Below are 21,113 nucleotides of genomic sequence, written 5' to 3'. Positions count from 1 at the left end.
AGCGGTCCACCACGAATATTCTTTTTTTTAACGTTTATTTATCTTTGAGACAGAGACAGAGCATGAACGGGGGAGGGTCAGAGAGAGAGGGAGACACAGAATCTGAAGCAGGCTCCAGGCTCTGAGCTGTCAGCACAGAGCCCGACGCGGGGCTCGAACTCACGGACTGTGAGATCATGACCTGAGCCGAAGTTGGACGCTTAATCAACTGAGCCACCCAGGTGCCCCCACCATGAATATTCTTTATGAGAAGAGGAGAGAGAGAGACCGAGGATTAGGTAATTGCAGATACCAGCTTTCTAAGTGGTTTTCAGAGCATTCCAGCCTACACAGATTCCCATTTTCATGCCCCTGCCTCAAATCTACCTCTGCAACCTTTGGCTGTTTTTCCATCTTATCGTTGCCTGTAGTACGGCCTTGACCATCCATACTTTTGCCACTTCTCTATCCAGTGTTTCCCCCAGGAAAGCCACACACAAAGGAAGAGGCCCAGGAGCTCAAAGAGCAGATCTGATAGACCGACAGCAGACCCCAAAGCAGTCAAGTCGTAGGCCTAAGAGAACATGTTCCATTCGTCTTCCTCCGAAGGATAGAGATAGGAGTAAGGCTGTCTTTGGAGAACCGGTCAGATTTCTCGATTCCACGCACCTCATCATTTAAAAATATTGGTAAGGCTGGCCTACTTCTGAGGGTACCACAGGGAGGGCTCCCTCCATGTTCTGTCAGGAGTTTGACATGCTCGCTTGCCTTCTCACACGTCTCTGCCTCTGGCCTTCTCGACCGCATGCCCGGTACCCACAGGACTGCTGAGCTCGTTCCCGTTTCTGTACAAAATCCACAGTTCCAGGTTTTCTGAGAAAGTTTTAAATGGAGTTTTTGTTGTTTTCTCATAATGGAAATTCACAAAATAGGTAAAGAACTGTGATTCAGGAGGTGAAAACCTGTCAACTCCTTCGTGTATTTAAATGCAGAGAAATGATTGTACTTCTCCATCTTGTGGCCTGATTTTCCCCTCCAAGGGAGTTACAGTTTCCTTAGATAGGACCCCAAATCCTACCTGAACGAAGTCATTGGAACTAATGCCTCGGCCCAACACTCTGCATTTGTGTATCGAATGAATGAATGAATGAGTGAGGAATGGACGGCCGGATGGACAAAGCTCTTCTAGGTTGACAAAACGGATGAATAAGACGGGATCTCTCTTATCTCTGAAGCAGATAAGACACCTCAGTCTGCACCCTGTCTTTTGGGAATAACCTAGGGTCTTCTAATAGTCGAGCCCTGGTTAGGCTTCCGGAAACATGAACTAGGAGCTTCTGAAGCCTGTGTCTGCCCCAGATGGCATGAATACCCACACTGGGCATTTCCTTGCAGCCAGAGGGAATATACTGGCATACAACAGGACTGTCGAGCACTCCTTGATGGTATATAAATGGCAAAACCAGTGCGAATGCTACGGTTGGGAGATTAATGCCTTATTTGTTAGGCTACATATTCTGTGTAAAAACATTTTCTAAATTACTTGAAGCTTAACCTTAAAGCGGGAAAACTCAATTTACTTTAACTACATTCATAGTTTTACATTCCCCTGCCTTCTCTGATAGTATATTGAGTATCGTTGAACGTTTTCTTTGTACTTCTGGATATCTTATTATGTTTTTGTAGCGATGTCCCCAGAGATGACTGAGTCGTGTTTGTGTCTCAAAAAATGACCATACAAGTGACAGGCCTTTTCATAGTTTTTTTTTTTTTTTTTATACTTTTCCAACACTATGCTGTCATTTATTATGTTTTGCTACGTTATTGTGGTTACTTCTATTCCCTCCTCCTCCTCTGTCCTCCTGCCTCCCCCCTCCCACTTCTCTTCCTTCTCCTTCTTTCTCTTCTTCTCCTTCTTCTTTCCTATCCCGCCTTCTAATTTCTGTTATGGGCCGGGATACCAAATTTGTTAGACTTATTAGACGCCACGTAAATATGCCTAGAGTAAGAGTACAAAGCTTCCAACCCATTCTCTGAGTGAGTTGCCTTCCAGTCAAGGTCATAACCTTTATGCATAGACTTGATGGCCCAATAAATAGCACCTCCTTTCTTCTGAGCCACTTGAGGGAGACAGGGAGTCAAGCAGATGGAGTTCAGGGATCACCTTTATTACAAAGGAAGCTATTATTTGAACATGTGTTGTATCTGCAGGGAGGTAGACTTCCTAATTGTGAGCTGCGGCTTTATGGAGCCTCACCTAGCTGTCAGGAGTGGTTGGAAAGCATTGGGCCTCTCTGACTTGGGACTGATGCTGGAGACCTTGCAGTATGGAGGGAGGCCACCCCAACCCACACCTGCTTGGTCAGGGCTGGCCCCTGGGACAGAAGGGAAGGCACGTCCATTTCCTGTTCCCCCAAATACTGGTCAGAAATCGCTGAGGAAGGAGTTAGGAGCACAGAGAGGTTTCCTCTCCTGGAAACCATAGGAGTGGAGAGGAGTTTCTAACAGTTATGTGTTTTGACTGCCCAGAAGATATTTACACTTTTTTTTTTCCTTCTGAGTCCTTGGTTCTCTGTCAGGTCATGGAAGTAGCTAGGTAAGTACCTTTCAGATGACAGGAGATATATGTACTTGTCACCTTGGAAGTATAACCCATTCTGTGCTTCAGCTTCTTCATTTTTAAGGTGAAAAAAAATTATTTCCAGAAGCCTTCTTCAAAATTAGTTTGTGAAAGTAGATCAGTGAGGAATCTTTGTAAGATATACATTAAAAAAGGTTGAACCCCCGAGAGTGCCCTTCTTTATGTCTGTACACTGAAACCCTCAGGAGTGGTTTATTCTCACTGGACACTGGCGTGATTTATAGGTAGTCCTCACTCAGCAGATTATTGATCTCTCCAGGCTACTCAAGAAATGGAAAACAATAACCCATTATCTTGAAGTTAAAAACCAGAGTGGTATAAAATGGCACAGCTACTATAAAAACAGCACGGAGTTTCCTCCAAAAATGAAACAGAGAATTGCTGTATAATCCAGCAATTTCACTTCTGGATATATGTCCAAAGGGATGGCAAGCAGGGTCTTGAAGAAATATTTGCACACTCACGTTTAGAGCAGCACTATTCACAACTGAAGGGTAAACAACCCAAGTGCCCATCGACAGATGAATGGATAAACAAAATGTGTAATGAGTGATAATGCGATATTATTCAGCCTTATAAGGGAAAGAAATTCTGACCCATGGTACAACATGGCTGAACTGAGGACATTATGCTAGGGGAAATAAGCCAGTCACAAAAGGATAAATACCGTATGATTCCAATGATGAGGTATCTAAAAGAGTCAAATTCGTAGAGACAAAAATAGAAACTTGGTTGCCAGGACTGGGGGAGGGAGAAATGGGGAATTACTATTTAATGGGTATAAACTTTCAGTTTGGGAAGACGAAGAAGTTCCAGAGATGGTGGTGAAGGATGTACAACAATGTGAATGTACTTAATGTCACTGAACTGTACGCTTAAAAATGGTTAAGATGGTAAATTTTATATTTACACATATTTTACCACAATAAAAAAAAAGTGGGTACACCCTGTGGGAGAGGCTGAGCTATGAACCTGAAGGAACAGCAGTGGCTTCCATCTGGGGGAACTGCGAGTGGTCTGGGTGTTCACTCAGACACATCTAGATGGCACCAAATTCCAAGAAATCCAGTTTTGTGAGCCGGGCGAATGACTACACTTGTAATTGCTTAGCTGGTAACAGCATGTTGTTTTTCATGAAATTATGTCAGAAAAAGTTTGGTCAAATGAGTTCTTATACCTCTAGTTATCTTAATAATGTGTCAGAGAACCATATACAGCTTTTCTTTGGCCAGGGATATAATTTTGAAAAAGCGTTGCCTCCTATTGGTAATTAGAATGTGTTAAAATGATAAGTTCATGGAAACAAGGAAAAAAATTATTCAAAATCTGAATATACCTAATATGGAGGGAGGTGGGGGAAGTCTGATATAAATTAAAAGCCAATTAAAACTGATCATCCATGACACATCTCTTCCTAAGCCCTCCTTCTCTCCTTGCGTTCTTACGTGTAAGGACAGAAAATCCTACCTAGGAGCTGGGGATCTTTTGGGGATTGAGCACAATGATGTCAGCAGTAAAATGGCCTTGAAAGTGATTTTCAGTGATGTCCCTGGAAGTGTAGAATTGGAGGAGCCCCCGCAGAGCTTGATTATATGGCATTAAAAAGGGGATATTTGGGAGGATTCTGGGTTCTGTTTGCAGGGTCTACTGAAGGAAGAGATTTTAAAGGAGAGCAGGGTATTTTGGGAGGAAGAATGTGCCATCTGTAGCATGTTGTAAAACCTTTTCTCTCTCCCTGGAAATTTTCAGTAAAATATCTGTCTTTCACTATGGCCTGGTGGCGTCTATGGGCTTTTTGGGGATGTGACTAAGTGTCGGTGGTCCTTCATAGAGGACGAGACAAGGGCCTTTTCTCACCTGGGTTGCAAACTACATGCTAAACCTCATTGTAATTTCTTGCCTTCTCTTAACTTCAACACTGCCAAGCCAATGCTATAGTCCATATTTATGAAGGTAAACTAAAAAGTAATACCTCTTCTTATTGTGGCAAGTCACTTTTTTCCAAATGAATTTTCTCCAATATCCGTATGTAATCTTTTCTCTCTCACCTTTGCTAAGCATTCTCTTCTCAATGCCTGATGTTCCCCCTCCCCCCATTTATTTCTAATATAATTTGAATGGAAGCTTTCTGGTGGAAATGGAACCCCCAGTATTAGGTTCCTAGTGTTAGCTGCCACAGCAGGCAGAACCCCCTAATCTCAGTGGTCTAATGAATCACAGGGTTATTTCTCACTTCTAGTACATGTCTGTCTCGGGTCTGTTAGGGCCTTGTTCCAGAGTCACCCAGGTATCCAAGCAGAAGGAAGATATGCCATCTTGCACATGGATCATCTAGAAAACACGGTCTCTGAGATTGTCTACTAAAGAGAAGAGGGAGGTGAGGGAGGCACCTAGCTCAAAATTGTCTAGGCTTAGAAGTGACACCTGCCACTTCTCGTCATAGTCCAGTGGTCCAAAGTAGTCGCATGGCTCTAGCCTGACTGCAAGGGAGGCTGGGAAATGCAGGAGACCACATGGGGTACTTAGTGAGCACGAATTCTTTCTGTGGCCCCTTACTAATCAGAGTACTATGAAGCCCAAGTTACATTATAATTTAAACAACTTTTGAATATAATTTGTGTATGATAGTATGCTAATCTATTCTCAGGACATTTGTTGGGTTTTATTCTTCCTTTATCAGTTTCTTTAAACTCACTGTCTAGCTTCTGCCTAAATTTTTTAGACCTGAAATACAGAGACATGTTACGAAAAAGTGCTGGGGACCATTAGTGGCCTCTATCACTCTTTCTCTGTTTTTAAACTTCTATGTTGCTTGAGGTTCATACAGTTTCTCATCAGGAGGTATATGTGTAAATGTGAAACCTATCTGCTTCCAGGTGGGGAACCTGACTTTCCCTGTCTCCCTTATCTATCTATCTATCTATCTATCTATCTATCTATCTATCATCTATCATCTATATTTGTTTTACTTAATCTTTAATTCACTTATTTATTAATTTATATTTATTTGTGGACTTTTTTTCCCATGGAGTAAAAGCAAGTCAGTGATGGTGAAAATTCTTCACTTTAGCTTTCCTTGTTGGTGATAGTTTTCCTCTTCCTTTATTCTTTTTGTTGGCTATGCTGTTTTGAAATGGTCTTACCTAGATGATGGACTATTATGGGACCATGGGAGGTTATTCAGGGGCTGCTTGGGAGCAGACTTGGGATGGGCCATGTTGTCTACAGGCTCAGCCAGTTCCAGGTCAAAGGAGAGACTATACTCATCACTGGATTTCTTGAGATCCTTCAGCAAGGTGCATTGATGAAAGGGTCTTGCTGTTTCTTGAGGCTGTCCTTGGTAGTGTCTTGAGACACTCTAGGATCTATTTCAATCTCCAAAGATAAGAACGTAGTTTGGCAAGGACTAGAGAACCTGCAGTCGTCCATGGTCCTGGGAGAGAACTAGAAAGGTATGTGGGGGATCCTCCAGGGTGGGACAATTGCATGTACCCCTTTTACCCTTTTGTAGCTCCTTGCCTGCATCACACCGCTAGGGAAATCCATGGCCTGATGGTGTTAACCCAACAAGAGAGCAGGGAAGGAAGGAAGGGGCCATGACATTAATCTTTCTCCTTCCTTCTTTCTTCTGTTCTCAACAAGGCTTTCTGTGTCTTGTTGAAGGAAACAGCATCTCAAAGGCCTTTCTCCGGCCTTTGCTACACGCAGATGCGTAGGAAGGTCAGTCAGATCAGGCTATGGAAAACAACTAGCTAATAGAGCATGGAAAGTCTCACTGTAACACACCTTCTGTTCTGTGGGATTCCTGCCTGCAGATGAAATGTTGGTCATTAGTGCCAGGATTATGAGCACCTGAGAAACAAGAAAAACAAAATTTTTTTTTTTTAATTTTTTTTTTCAACGTTTTTTATTTATTTTTGGGACAGAGAGAGACAGAGCATGAACGGGGGAGGGGCAGAGAGAGAGGGAGACACAGAATCGGAAACAGGCTCCAGGCTCCGAGCCATCAGCCCAGACCCACGGACCCACAGACTCACAGACCGCGAGATCGTGGCCTGGCTGAAGTCGGACGCTTAACCGACTGTGCCACCCAGGCGCCCCGAAAAACAAAATTTTTTAAGATAAAGAGATAGCAGCTCTTTTTCCTCAGGTATTGCAACCAGGAACAGTTGTAAAACTAATAAAATTTGAAATCTTGCCCAGTTTATGTTTCATAAGTAGTCCCACAATGCTTTCAGATTTAAAACAAAAGATAATCCTCCAAACGGATACATTTTCTCTTTCTCTTCTCTTCTTTAGGCTTTTCCTCCAAATGCCATCACTGTATTTTTTTACTGCAGTTCAGTGACTATATTCTTCACAATCATCAAATTGGTCAGCTATCGCCTACACCTCATGTTTGATAAAGGAGAAGTAATTCAGCAGAGGCCCTCCAAAAAGATAGAAAAGCCAAGTAAAGACAAAGAGGCCAACAAGGAACACGTGACTAATCACAAAAATCAAAGGTAACATTTCTGTTGATGTGACAGTTCATAATTTAAATGTTTCACCATTGGTGAAAATGTTTTCCATTTATTAGCTATTTGTGAAAATACACCAGTATAGGCAGACACAAATCTGTACATTTTTCTTCTATTGAACCATACACTTAAGCCTAAAATTGATACTGATAATCAAGACGATTTAACTATTAACATGACCTTATACCATGCTCCACAGTTCATTTGCATTAGGCTTAACAGAGCAAAGTATTTCACTTCAGCATTTTTATCTCATCATTTAAATGCTTAGTGCATGCCAGAGTATTTTCAAAAATAACACTGGTGTTTATTAATATAGAAGTCATACGTTGCATGAAACTGAAATATTAAAAATGATTCTTGAGTGTCATTGTCACTTTTCTCGCCCTTATTTCTGATAGTTCCTTAGGAGAGCATGTCTTATTTTTTTTCTAAATATTTTTTAACGTTTATTTACTTTTGAGAGACAGAGAGAGACAGGGCATGAGCAGGGGAGGGGCAGAGAGAGGGGGAGACCCAGAATCCGAAGAGGGCTCCAGGCTCCGAGCTGTCAGCACAGAGCCTGACGTGGGGCTCGAACCCACAAACCTCGAGATCATGACCTGAGCCGAGTCGGACGCTTAACCGACTGAGCCACCCAGGCGCCCCGAGCATGTCTTATTTTAAAGTAATATTTATTATTCTCCCTTAAAAACAAAATTTGAGAAGTGTCTATTCATGTTTTCTGCCCACTTCTTCACTGGGTTATTTGTTTTTCGGGTGTGGAGTTTGGTGAGCTCTTTATAGATTTTGGATACTAGCCCTTTGTCCAATATGTCATTTGCAAATATCTTTTCCCATTCCGTTGGTTGCCTTTTAGTTTTGTTGCCAAAATCTATAAAGAGCTCACCAAACTCCACACCCGAAAAACAAATAACCCAGTGAAGAAATGGGCAGAAAACATGAATAGACACTTCTCTAAAGAAGACATCCGGATGGCCAACAGGCACATGAAAAGATGTTCAACGTCGCTCCTTATCAGGGAAATACGAATCAAAACCACACTCAGATATCACCTCACGCCAGTCAGAGTGGCCAAAATGAACAAATCAGGAGACTATAGATGCTGGAGAGGATGTGGAGAAACGGGAACCCTCTTGCACTGTTGGTGGGAATGCAAATTGGTGCAGCCGCTCTGGAAAGCAGTGTGGAGGTTCCTCAGAAAATTAAAAATAGACCTACCCTATGACCCAGCAATAGCACTGCTAGGAATTTACCCAAGGGATACAGGAGTACTGATGCATAGGGGCACTTGTACCCCAATGTTTATAGCAGCACTCTCAACAATAGCCAAATTATGGAAAGAGCCTAAATGTCCATCAACTGATGAATGGATAAAGAAATTGTGGTTTATATACACAATGGAATACTACGTGGCAATGAGAAAGAATGAAATATGGCCTTTTGTAGCAACGTGGATGGAACTGGAGAGTGTGATGCTAAGTGAAATAAGCCATACAGAGAAAGACAGATACCATATGGTTTCACTCTTATGTGGATCCTGAGAAACTTAACAGAAACCCATGGGGGAGGAGAAGGAAAAAAAAAAAAAAAGAGGTTAGATTGGGAGAGAGCCAAAGCATAAGAGACTGTTAAAAACTGAGAACAAACTGAGGGTTGATGGGGGGTGGGAGGGAGGGAGAGGAGGGTGGGTGATGGGTATTGAGGAGGGCACCTTTTGGGATGAGCACTTGGTGTTGTATGGAAACCAATTTGACAATAAACTTCATATATTGAAAAAAAAATAAAAACAAAATAAAAACAAAATTTGTACACAATGACGATTACACAATGGGATCTAGGAAAGGGACTTGTTTGGGGACTGCTACCCAGTCATAGTTCTGTTTGATAACATCACTGCTCTTGTGTTTCTCACATGGGTTAGCAGCACCAGGCAGATTAACAATGGCAAAAGGGAAGAGCCTCACCAGAACCTCTCCACGCCTCCCCTCCGCTGCAGCTCCAGAGGGCAGAGCATAAACTCTCAGCACTCATCTGGGCCACTGGTCAGTGTGTGTTTTTCTGTTTCACACTGTTCTTGTTGTGTAGTGTTGATCCTGCCTGGACGGGAACATGCAGGGGTATTGCACGTTCAATACAGTTCAATACAATACAGTCAGTACTGCCCCCATGCTGTGGCTGACCGCATCTCAGGGTGTGGAAATGACCCCTGGGGAGCCCTTGGAGCCCGAGATAAACATCCAGTCTCATGCTGGAAGCACAACATTGGCCTCCTCTGCCGGCCGCCCCACCTTCCGGGCCTGCCACTCTGGCCAGAAGAACCTGTCGGCAGACCTTGACCTCCTTCTCCTCTGCTCCTGTCTGTCATTCATCTGAGTCACCATATTTGCAGTGTCCTCCCCTGGAATCAACTACACTACCCCACATGTCCACATTGAATCACGCCTGTCTCTTGGGCAGTCACTAAATCCCCTTCGTTCCAGACTACCTTTATTGGGCTGTATTCGTGGGTAGCATACCGTAGCCCCTTTCTCTCTCTCCTTTTCACTTTCTTAATTATCAAATGCCCTTTTATCACAGTACAGTGGTCTTGCTTGGGCGTCTACACTTACCTAGATTTTGTATTCGTTTCTGCTCTCCATTTTATTAGACGCTGAAGCAGAGCAGACACTGTGTAGTCTCTTCCCCACGTGCCATTTGGGAAGACAGTAACGGCTGCTTCAGGGGTCCGCTGACTGCCCAGAGATGGGCACCAAGCTGAGTCATGGATTGATTTTTTTTTGTTCTTCTGTTTGTCTAGGAGTTGCCGGCACAGGAAACGGTGGAAGATCTCAAAGGTAGAGTGTTCATTACCGCCATTTAATATTTCATCACAGCATTAGCTTCAGGGAAGTGAAAAAGAATTCTTGTAAAACAGAATGCCAGTGAATTAATTCAAAGTAAGAACTGTACCTAAGAAGGCGTAGTTCTAGTTCAACTCCATTTCTCTCACTCTTACTTTTCATTATTTCTCATGAGAATTTGTGCATCATTTCTGCATCTAAATTGTAATATTTCATCGATCGTATGTCATTGTGCTTTCTCCAGTCTGCGTTTATTTCATGTGGCTCAGAACCGCAGATAGAAAACAGGATCAGTTCATCATTGATTTTCAAGCTTTTTATTGTAGTAATTCCATTGAAAAATGACAGAGGAAATTATAGAGTGTTCCAGGGACTGCCTTTCCTTCAAGTTACGAATTTTGTTTCTGGGAATTTTCTTTTAAGCCCCCAGATCTGTTTCACTTTTTTACAAAGATTTCATTTTCTTATCTTTTGATTGTTTTCAGAAAACTCAGAAAAGAGCTTTTGGAGGCCCGAATTAACTACTTCCTTTCTCTGCAATTCTATTTTTTTGGAGTGCTACTACAAAGAGAAATTTATGTCCTATTTAAGTTTTGAAAGTAGCATAAAATTTTATCTTCGGTAAAACAGCTGAAATTAGCACTTGGGTCTGAAAACCTGAAATTAAGTTTATTTTTTCATCACTCAGCTAAATTCCATGAGAATATGTAAGGGATTTTTTGAATTCTTTTTACTATGTTACTACTACCGAAAAGAAGTGAGTGTTAACTTAGGTTTCAAATATTTTAGTTACAAAGTTTCATGACAGTGTTATTTGTGTTATTTTATGTCCATTTACACACACACACACACACACACACATTTTTGTCATTTTAGGCTACTTATTCCAGATCAAGCTTACTGTTGCTATTAATGCCATTACTTTATATTTTCAGTATTTGTTCTGGCCCTTTTTAACCTCACCATTCTAACTGAAACAATTCCTTCCTTCCTTCCTTCCTTCCTTCCTTCCTTCCTTCCTTCCTTCCTTCCTTCCTGGTAGTAGGAATTGCAGTAGAGACTTTGCATGCATGATGAATGAAATTCTGAGTCATAACAAGTAAAACGTACAGGTTATGTTTAGATCCACACCTGACTGCTAAATCCAATGTGTTTTCAACAACACTGCACTAAAGCAATTTTTTTTTTCTAGACCAATCTCATAATACACTATCCTAGTATTCAATTCTTTTTGTTGTTAAAAGGCACGGTAGTGTTGTTTATTTTTTTAACAGGTCTATTGAGATATAATTCAGATGCCATGCAATCCACTCATTCTAAGTATACAATTTAATGGCTTTTAGTATATTCACAGAATTGCATATCCGTCATCATAATCAATTTTAGAATATTTTCCTTACCTTGAAGTGAAACCACGCTTAGCCACACTCCTCAATCACCCCACGTTCTCCAGGCTCAGGCCACCACTAATCTTCTTTCTGTCTCTATGAATTTGCCCATTCTGGACATTTCATACAGCGTGGTCTCTTGTGACTGGCTCCTTTCACTTAGCATAACGTTTCCAGGGTTTATCTATGTTGTAGCTTTGTATCATTGCTTCATTTCTTTTTATTGCCAAGTAATATTCCATTCAGTGGCTGTACCACATTTTGTTTATCATTCATCAGTTGATGGACTTTGTGTTCTTTCCCCTTTTGGGCTGTTATAAATAATGCTTCAGTGAACATTCATTGGGCCAGTTTTTGTGTGGACATGTGTTTTCATTTTCTTGGATATGTACCTAAGAGTGGCATTGCCGGGTCACGTAGTTACTCTGTTTCATCATTTGAGGATCTACCAGATTGTTTTAGAAAGCAGGTGTATCAGTTTACATTCCCACCATCAATACATGAAGGTCACAATTTCTCCATGTCTTTCCTGACACTTGTGATTGTCTGTATGTTTGATTATAGCCATTCTAGTGAGTATGAATGGTGTCTCACTTTGGCTTTGATTTACATGAAATTAGTTATTTTTCTAATGCCTAATGATATTGATGTTGTCACCATCATTATCTTTAGAGAAATGTCTATTCAAGTCCTTTGCCCAGTTTTTAAAAACTTTTAAAATGTTTATTCATTTATTTTTGAGAAAGAGAGAGAGAGAGAGAGAGAGAGAGAGAGAGAGAGAGAGAGAGAGAGAGAGAGAATCCCAAGCAGGCTCCATGCTGTCAGCACAGAGCCTGATGCGGGGCTCAAACTCACAAACTGTTAGATCATGACCTGAGCCGAAACCAAGAGTCAGATGCTTAACCGACTGAGCCACCCAGGTGTCCCCTATTTGCCCAGTTTTTATTCAGATTGTCTTTCTATGGTAAGTTGTAAGAATTCTTTATATATTTTATTTTATTTTTAACTTTTTAAACATTTATTTATTATCGAGAGACAGAGAGAGATAGAGTATGAGCATAGGAGGGGCAGAGAGAGGAGAAGACACAGAATCTGCAGGAGGCTCCAGGCTCCAAGCTGTCAGCACAGAGCCCGACATGGGGCTCAAACTCACAAACTGCGAGATCATGACCTGAGCTGAAGTCAGACGCTTAACCGGCTAAGCCACCCAGACGCCCCCTTTATAAATTTTAGATATGAGTCCCTGATCAGATATAGTTGCAAATATTTTCTCCCAGTCTGTCGGTTGTCTTGTCACTTTGTTACTGGGGTCCTTTAAAATGCTGAAGTTTTTAATTTTTATGAAGTCTACTTTACTGTTTTGTTGTTATTATTGTTGTTGCTTGGGCTTTTTGTGTCACGTATAAGAAACCATTGCTGAATCCAAGTTCATGAAGATTTATTCCTGTTTTATTCTAAGAGTTTTACAGTTTTAGCTCTTATAATCAGGTCTGTGATCTGTTTTGAATCAATTTTTGTGTATGATGTGAGGTAGGGGTCCAACTTAATTCTTTTGCATGTGTTTTTTGTTGTCCTAGGATCATTTATTGAACAGACTGTTTGCTCCCCATTAACTTGTGTTGGCACCGTGCTGAAAATCAGTTGACCATACATGTAAAAGTTTATGTTGGACTTTCAGTTCTATTCTTTTGGTCTATATATCTATCATTATGCCATTATCAGACCATCTTGATTGTAGTAGCTGTGTAACAAGTTTTGAAACTGGGAACTGTGAGTCCTCTAACTTATTTTGGCTATCCTGGGTCTTCTACATTGCCATGTGACCTATCAATTTCTGTAAACAATATATCTGGGATATTGATAAGGATTTTATTAAATCTGTGGATAAATTGGGGAAGAATTGCCATCTTAACAATATTGCATTTTCCAGTCCATGAACTTGGGATGTCTTTCCATTTATTTAGCTCTTCTTCGAATTCTTTTGACAATGTTTTGTAGGTCTTCAGTGTATAAGTCTGGTACCCTTGTTAAATTTATTCCTAAGTATTTTATTTTTTAAATACTCTTATAACTGGGATTGTATTCTTATTTAATTTTACCTTGTTTATTGGTAGTGTATAGAAATAGAATTGATTTTTGCACATTGATTTCATATTGTACAAACTTCTAAATGTTTATTAGTTGTAATAGTTATTTAGTGGATTCCTTAGGATCTTCTATAAATAGAATGATATCATCTGTGAATAGAGATCCTTTGCTTTTCCTTTTCTAATCTGGTTGCCTTTTTTTTGTTGTTGTTGACTAATTGCTCTGTGTGCAATTTCCAGTACAATGTTTATTGGATGTTATGAGAGTAGATATCATTGCCTTGTTTCTGATCATATGGGGAAAGCATTCAGTCTTTCACCTTTTTATATGATGTTAGATTTGGGTGTTTCATAAATAGCCTGTGTCAGGTTGAGGAAATTCTCTTCTAATTTCAGTTTGTTGAATATTTTTTATCATGAGACGGTACTGGATTTTTGTCAAATGCTTTTTCTGTATGTCTTGACATGATCATATAGCTTTGCCATAGTATCTTTCTTGATGTGTGTGTGTGTGTGTGTGTGTGTGTGTGTGTGTGTGTGTGTGTGTATTTAGTAATATAGTATGTTTTTTATAGTTAAAGTGTCAAGGATAGAAAACAAATGACTGTACTGGGTTAGATTTCATTGCTCAGCAATATCTTGGTAGAGTCATTTTAGGCCAACTATTTTTCTTAGTTTTCCAGGTAGGAAATTTATTATTGTCATTTTTACTCAGGATTAAGCAGGCACTGAGGTATGACGTGCTGATGTGTTCCCAAAGACCCATTTATAGGCCATGGTATGGCTTTATTCATTTATGTACAATAAGTTGTAGTTACCAACTTTCTTCCCTTGGCTTTCATGATAGCACACTTTCCTGACTGACTTCCTTCTCAATGTCCTTTGATTTATCCTCCTCTGTTGTTTGACATGTAAAGGCTGGAGTACCCTTGGTCTTGGGCCCCTTTCTTTTCTCTAGATACCAGGTCTTCCTTGGCGATCTCACATCTAGCTTTAAATACCATCTGTGAAATGATGGTGAGTAAATCTGTTTCTCCAATTTTGACCTCAATCTGGACTTCTGTCCCAGGCATCCAGTTGCCTACACCTATTTTCCTCCCGGATCAGGTGTCTAATAGTCATATTAAATGGATCACCACCAGATCTCTCAGTGGATGTCTCTAACTCTGTATCTCCTCTGGTTTTGTCCTTATCAGTAAACAGCCCCACCATCAGTCCTGTTACCAAAGCTTTAAAGTCAAGGAGTTTTCCTTGGTTTCTCTTTCCCCCACTACCGTTAGCTTCAGTCCATCAGCAAGTCCTGTCAGTTCTACTCCAAAACATATTTCAAATTTATCTCTTTCTCTCCGTGTCCACCACTACTGCCCTAGTCCAAAACACTGTCATTCATCAGCTGCAGCAGCCTCTTCCCTGGTCTCTCTTCCAATTTTATTGTACCTCACCACAGTCTATCCCTCACGCAGCATGCAGGGTTATTTTTAAAATCCTCGTTCAGATCATGTGCCCCTTGAAAAACTTCTGCTGGATTCACATTATTCTCAGCATAAAATCCACGTGCCACACTTTGGCTTATATTTTGGACCCTGCCAGCCTTGTGGATCTCTCTTCTTCTCATGCTCCCTTTGCTTTTCTGCTCCAGCTTCATGGACTTTCTTTCTCTTCCTCAAACATGCCAAGCAAGTTCCCATCACAGGGCCTTTGCACTAAATCCTTATTTGCTTTAAAACCTAGGGTGCTCTTTCCTCTCGTCTGGTACGTCAGGAAATGGTCCTGTGGGCATACAAATCTGTGCGGTCACAATTGTGTGGTGTGGGAAGTAATGAAACAAAGATGCTTTATGAATGTTTTTTATAGACCCAACCCAAGACCCCGTTCCTCAGGCCCTGCCTGGTGGTTTGGATTCCTCCTGCAATATTTTTATTCATTTTCAACAGTGCACTTGATATTGTGCAGTCGTGGAAAGCGTCTCTGATGAGACCACATTCAAGTTTAGATCTGAATGGCAAAGTAAAGGAGCCATACATACAGATAGAGAGGCCATGTGAGGGAGTAGAAGAGCATCAGGTCAGGACTCAGGGGATCTGGGCTCTAGTCATAGATCTGTCAGTAGTGTGGCAAACTTGGACATGTTTCTAGACACTTCTGTTCTTCTATTTCCATGACAAGGCATCTACTCTGTAGAGTAGGATAACCTGCATAGCGTTGCTACAAACTCAAATAATTTGCACTATCATCATCAACCAACATTCATGAGTGTGGATAAGATAATAGGTTGGTTTCTTTGGAGGATTCAGTGAGCATAAATTGTGGTTGTTTTTCTAGAACACCATGCAGCCCAGTTAGGAAGGTAATTTAAATGTACATTTAAAAAGAGCTACAGTTTAAAAAGTGTATGGTAAATAAAGTTTAGTCCTACAGACATTAATTGCTTAAGGATTTCAGAAGAGAGCTTATTTCTGGTTTAGGTGATCATGGGAAGTAACATGTTGGAGGAGGTTATGAAAAAAGCCTTGAATGGGGTCTCCAGTGGGCGAGGAGAAAGAACAGTCCAGATGGGAGAGATAGGCCCAGAGTTTGTACTAGAGTCAAAGAAAGTCTTCTGACTACAACAGTGTAGTGACTCAATTCTTTCTACCAGAGTGTCCTTGGAGGGAGGGGAGGGGGTGTATATTCCACCTGCTCCAGAGGGTCATAGGCTGAATCAGCCTATGGCAAGGATTAAAAAAATCATGTTATATCTTAAAATGTTTCATTCTTTTTCATCATATGCTCATTTGTTTACATAATAAGGTAATATTTTATATTACCTCAAGAGTTGTATTTATTTTTTTTCCTCTAATATTTAAGTAAATGACAAGTTGCTTATCCTGGCTTTCCTGTGGCTTTGCAGACCCTCGCAATAGACCCCTTGAGCCCCTAGAGAACACTCTTCATGATAGAAGTGAAGGAAAACTGAGGTATTGATTGAATGACCATCAGGCTGGGCAAGAAAGAGAAACCAAAGTATTACCCGAGGGTTTCAAGCTTAAGAGGCTTAGGGAATGGTAGGGTCATTAACAGATATAGGAAGCTGGGAGGATAGAGCTCACTCAGTCACCATCGTAAGTATTGCAGATACAATTTAGAAATGTTTTGGGGCGCCTGGGTGGCTCAGTCAGTTAAGCGTCTGACTTCGGCTCAGGTCATGATCTCGCGGTCCGTGAGTTCAAACCCCGCGTCGGGCTCTGGGCTGACAGCTCAGAGCCTGGAGCCTGTTTCGGATTCTGTGTCTCCCTCTCTCTCTGATCCTCTCCTGCTCATCCTCGGTCTCTCTCTGTCTCAAAAATAAACAAATGTTTAAAAAAAATTTAAAAAAAAAGAAATGTTTTGAAAATTTATGAATCACATCAGAAGTGTGAGGTTATCATTGTCCTCAGACCAAGGTGCTAACAAGCCCAGTGCCAAGCCCTTGGCCTACTATTTTCTGCATCTATCCTTCTAGATCCTCATGGCGGCCTTAAGAGTTTGGTATAATTATTCCCATTTTACAGGTAAGAGGTTGAAGACGAGAGCAGTGTTTCTCCCTGGGGCTGTCCTCCCCAGGGAATGTTTGACAGTGTCTGGGGGCATTTTCCATTGTCATGATTGAGGGCACAGTTGCTCCTGACATCAAGTAGGCACAGGCCAGGGATGTTGCTAAACATCTCACAATGCAGAGGACAGCCCCCACCGCAAAGATTTGTCTGCTCCCAAGTGAGAACAGAGCCACAGTTGAAGATCTTGGTTTAAAAAAATGTTTTTTAATGTTTGTTTATTTTTGAGAGTGTGGGGGAGGGACACAGAGAGAGGGAGACACAGAATCCAAAGCAGGCTGCAGGCTCTGAGCTGTCAGCACAGAGCCCGACGCGGGGCCCGAACCCACAAACCGGGAGATTGTGACCTGAGTTGAAATCGGATGCTCAACCAACTGAGCTACCCAGGCATCCTGAGGATCTTGGTTTAGAAGGATTAAGTACCTTGCTCAAGGTAACGGATTAAGGATTAAGTACCTTGCCCAAGTACCTTGCCCAAGGTAACATAGCTAGTAAGTAGCAGAGCCAGGACCTTCCTGACAATAAGTCCCAAACATGTTGCTTAAAACATATCATTGTGCCTCCCAAGGTCACAAAACAGCAAAATCTAAAAGTCTGAATTATTATTTTTAAATACCGAGATTTTAAAAACAATTTCAGAGTGGAGGTGATATTTTAAAAATAAGCATCCAGCAATAGCACTATTAGGAATTTATCCAAAGGATACAGGAATGCTGATTCATAGGGGCACACGTTCCCCTATGTTTATAGCAGCGCTTTCAACAATAGCCAAATTATGGAAAGAGCTTAAGTGTCCATTAACTGATGAATGGATAAAGAAGATGTGGTTTATGTACATAATGGAATACTACTTGGCAATGGGAAAGAATGAAATCTGGCCATTTGCAGCAACGTGGATGGAACTGGAGGGTATTATGCTAAGTGAAGTAAGTCAGTCAGCAAAAGACAGATATGTTTTCAGTCATATGTGGAATTTGAGAAACTTAACAGAAGACCAAGGGAGAAGAGAAGGGGAAAAAATAGTTCCAAACAGAGAGAGAGGCAGACCATGAGACTCTTAAATACAGAGAACAAATGGAGGTTGATGGGGGGAGCAAGGGAGGGGAAAACGGGTGTTGGGCATTGAGGAGGGCACTTGTTGGGATGACACTGGGTGTTGTACATAAGCGATGAATCATGGGAATCTACTCCCAAAGCCAAGAGTGCACTGTATACGCTGTATGTGAGCTAACTTGACAATAAATTATATTACAAAAATAAAAGAACAAAAATAAGCATCCAACCACACCGGTTGCTAGGGCTGCTTTTCTCGCTTTGCGTTACGAGGTCTCGCCCCGGGACGGCACTCACCCGTTTCGGGAGCTAAGAAAGTGCCTGTGGTTTATTTCAGGTGTCATTCTCTCAGAAGACCAACCTGTAGTACCTGTGTTATCTACCTCACCTGGTGTCAGAACAGGAAGTAAAGTGTGCGCGCCGGAAACCACGACCACGCCAGCGATCCCCAGGAAACCAGCTGTGGCAGGAAGTCCAGCCAGCGACGAAGGGAAAGAGAGGGGAGGCGGGCGGCAGCCCCCGCTCCGCCACAGGTCCGAGGGCGGCTTAGTGGAGAAAGAAGCCTCGAAGAAGTTGCCACACCTGTCTCTGTCTCAGTACGACTTACTAGAAACCGATGTCTCTTTCCAGCCTTGGGGGAGTGAGAATTCAGTCCTGAGTCCCGAACCGGCGAATTACGCCTCGGGCTCCTTAAGGGACCGGTGGCAAAGGGAGTCCCCTCCAGACAGCCTGAGCAGTAGCTGCCCTCAGTGCAACACTGTGATCGCCAGACCTGCACGTGCGTCACCGGATGCCTCCCGGCAGGCGGACCCGCCCTTGAAGCAGGAAGTGGACTACTCGGATAGCGAGGTAGCTGTCACTCTCATTGACACTTCTCAACCTGGAGACCCACTGAGTCTGCATGAACCCATTAAAATTGTCATCACCATGAGCAGTACTCCGAACTCCATGACAGACTTGGAAAGTTCGCTCCACCTAAAGGTGATTGGCACTGAGAGAGCTGGCTTCACGTCTGACGCTGAGCCGGCTGCCCCGGGGGTGGCCAGTCCTCCCAACACGGAGCAGATAAGAATCCCTGTCATCACACTGGAGCTCTCTGAGGATGGGGCAGGAGGCGCCGTGTGTCCCGAAGGCAGTGGAGGTGACAGGAGTCCCGAGAGATTGATGGTGGAGGCATCATCCAATCAGTGTTCTGGCTACGAATCTGGGGAAGGAGGAAATGCCACAAAGGATGGCAGTCCTTCCCCCACAGGAGACCGCTGTGAAGCAACCCCTTCATTCACACCTCACGTGGCCCCTGAGTCTGAGGACGGAAAGGAAGGCCAGGCTAACCTTGACCCATCATCTTGTAAAACCAGCCATGAAAAGAGACACGCCCGGGTTCTCAGCGTGGACAGTGGTACAGATGTCTTCTTGAGCAAAAGTTCCGCAGAAATTATTAGTGATAAAGAAAAAACAATACCAACTTCCAAATCTGACCTGGAGGCTAAGGAAGGACAAATACCAAATGAATCCAATTTCCTCGAATTTGTCTCCCTATTAGAGTCAATCAATACTTCCAAGCTGGCGGCGTCCAACCAAAGGAATGGCTCAGTGGAGCAGAACAAAGACAGTGGGCTTCTCGGAGGTACGATTTCACATCATTTCTGTCGTGCTGATGCAAAGAAGGCAATACATGTGTGAATTACCTTCTGTGATGCAGAGAAGGCAATACATGTGTGAATTACCTTCTGTGATGCAAAGAAGGCAATACATGTGTGAATTACCTTCTGTGATGCAAAGAAGGCAATACATGTGTGAATTACCTTCTGTGATTTGGTTTTGCGAGTGGCAGGATATCGGACCATTGCTGCTTGGTGTTATTGATAATTGCCGAGTGTGCCAATACCAGTGTGCTGAGCACCTATCAACATGGGCTTACTCCAGCAGGAAATTTAAGGCCTAGGAATGAATGTTCGGCTTCCCTAGAAGGCCGCCATGTTTATTTCCGAGGAAATAAGCAATTATATTTTATCACAGTGCCCAGAACTCACAGTAGATTTCTGTCTCTTTATAGACTAGATGCATTCTGGGAAAGCTGATTGGAAACTACATTTCTGTGAAATGAATCCACTTTTCTGTTGAGTTCCATTATAAAATCCTATGTGCAGGGCTCCTTAATTATCCCAATTTGTAAACATAATTATAACAAACACACAGCTCTTAATTTATGTCAAGTACTGTCCTAAGCCCTTTACATGTATTAACAGGCGTGACCGTACATTGTCATCTGCCCCAGACGGTCCTCGTTTATACTTTTTTTGCCACCATAATTAGTAATACAACCGCTTTTCACTCTCAAAAGTGTTCCCAGTTTGAATAATAAATTATACAGTTACTCTCATCTTAACTCATTTACTCCTCATGTAACCTTATTTAAATAGCCACATGTGGCTGGCTACCGTATCGGAGAGCGTAGATCTGCACATGTGTGTCTTCCCAGGAAGCTGTGTGTATGGTGGACAGAGCCCTGGCTTTGGGACCTCAGAACCCAGGGGCAAATTTTGGTTTTGCAGTGCCAGCTGGGTGAGATTGGACAATTTACTAAATCCATCCGAGTCACAGTTTCTTCAATAAAGCAGGAGTAACAACGTGTTGCAGATTTACTGTGAGGATTCAATTAGGAAAATGGGTGAAAAGTCTTGATCTGCGTGATCAATTTCAGCCTTTTATTCTGATTCCCCCCTCAGGCCACGTGTAAGGTTTATTTGATTTGTCTACTGAAGTTTCTGTTCTTAAATTGGTCAGCTAACCACATTCAATCTGAACAGTATTAAATTGGAAATCTAGGGGTGTGCAAAGAAATATGGATGCTACTTGGTTTTCTACGGAAAGGAAGGGGCTTGGTTTCAGGAATCTGCAGGTGTGGCAGGGAGGGAGGAGTGGATTATTTACCTCTTTCAGGAAAGGACAGGGTTTGTTTTGTTTTGTTTTGTTTTTTATTAAATGTATATTTATGTGTGAGAGAGAGAGCGAGAGACAGAACATAAA

At 42.1% G+C, this 21,113-nt stretch overlaps 1 protein-coding gene across 4 annotated transcripts in view; it reads left to right on the top strand.

Annotated features, from left to right (window-relative positions):
- Positions 1–21,113, top strand: part of PCNX2 (pecanex 2) — a 299,669-nt gene that overhangs the window by 20,637 nt on the left and 257,919 nt on the right. For 3 of the 4 annotated variants that reach the window (XM_019418991.2, XM_019418992.2, XM_019418989.2), the window contains exons 2-5: positions 6,920–7,125; positions 9,065–9,185; positions 9,941–9,977; positions 18,421–19,710. In XM_019418991.2, coding sequence (XP_019274536.2) covers positions 6,920–7,125; positions 9,065–9,185; positions 9,941–9,977; positions 18,421–19,710 — 1,654 coding nt within the window. The remainder of the gene's footprint in view (positions 1–6,919; positions 7,126–9,064; positions 9,186–9,940; positions 9,978–18,420; positions 19,711–21,113) is intronic. The other variant, XM_019418990.2, reaches the window with a different exon arrangement.

The sequence above is a fragment of the Panthera pardus genome, unplaced genomic scaffold (genome assembly GCF_024362965.1).
Source record: "Panthera pardus isolate Hobbes unplaced genomic scaffold, ASM2436296v1 HiC_scaffold_22, whole genome shotgun sequence".
NCBI lineage: Eukaryota > Metazoa > Chordata > Mammalia > Carnivora > Felidae > Panthera > Panthera pardus.
The sequence above is the reverse complement of the archived record's forward strand: the minus strand, read 5'-3'. Positions and strand labels throughout refer to the sequence as shown.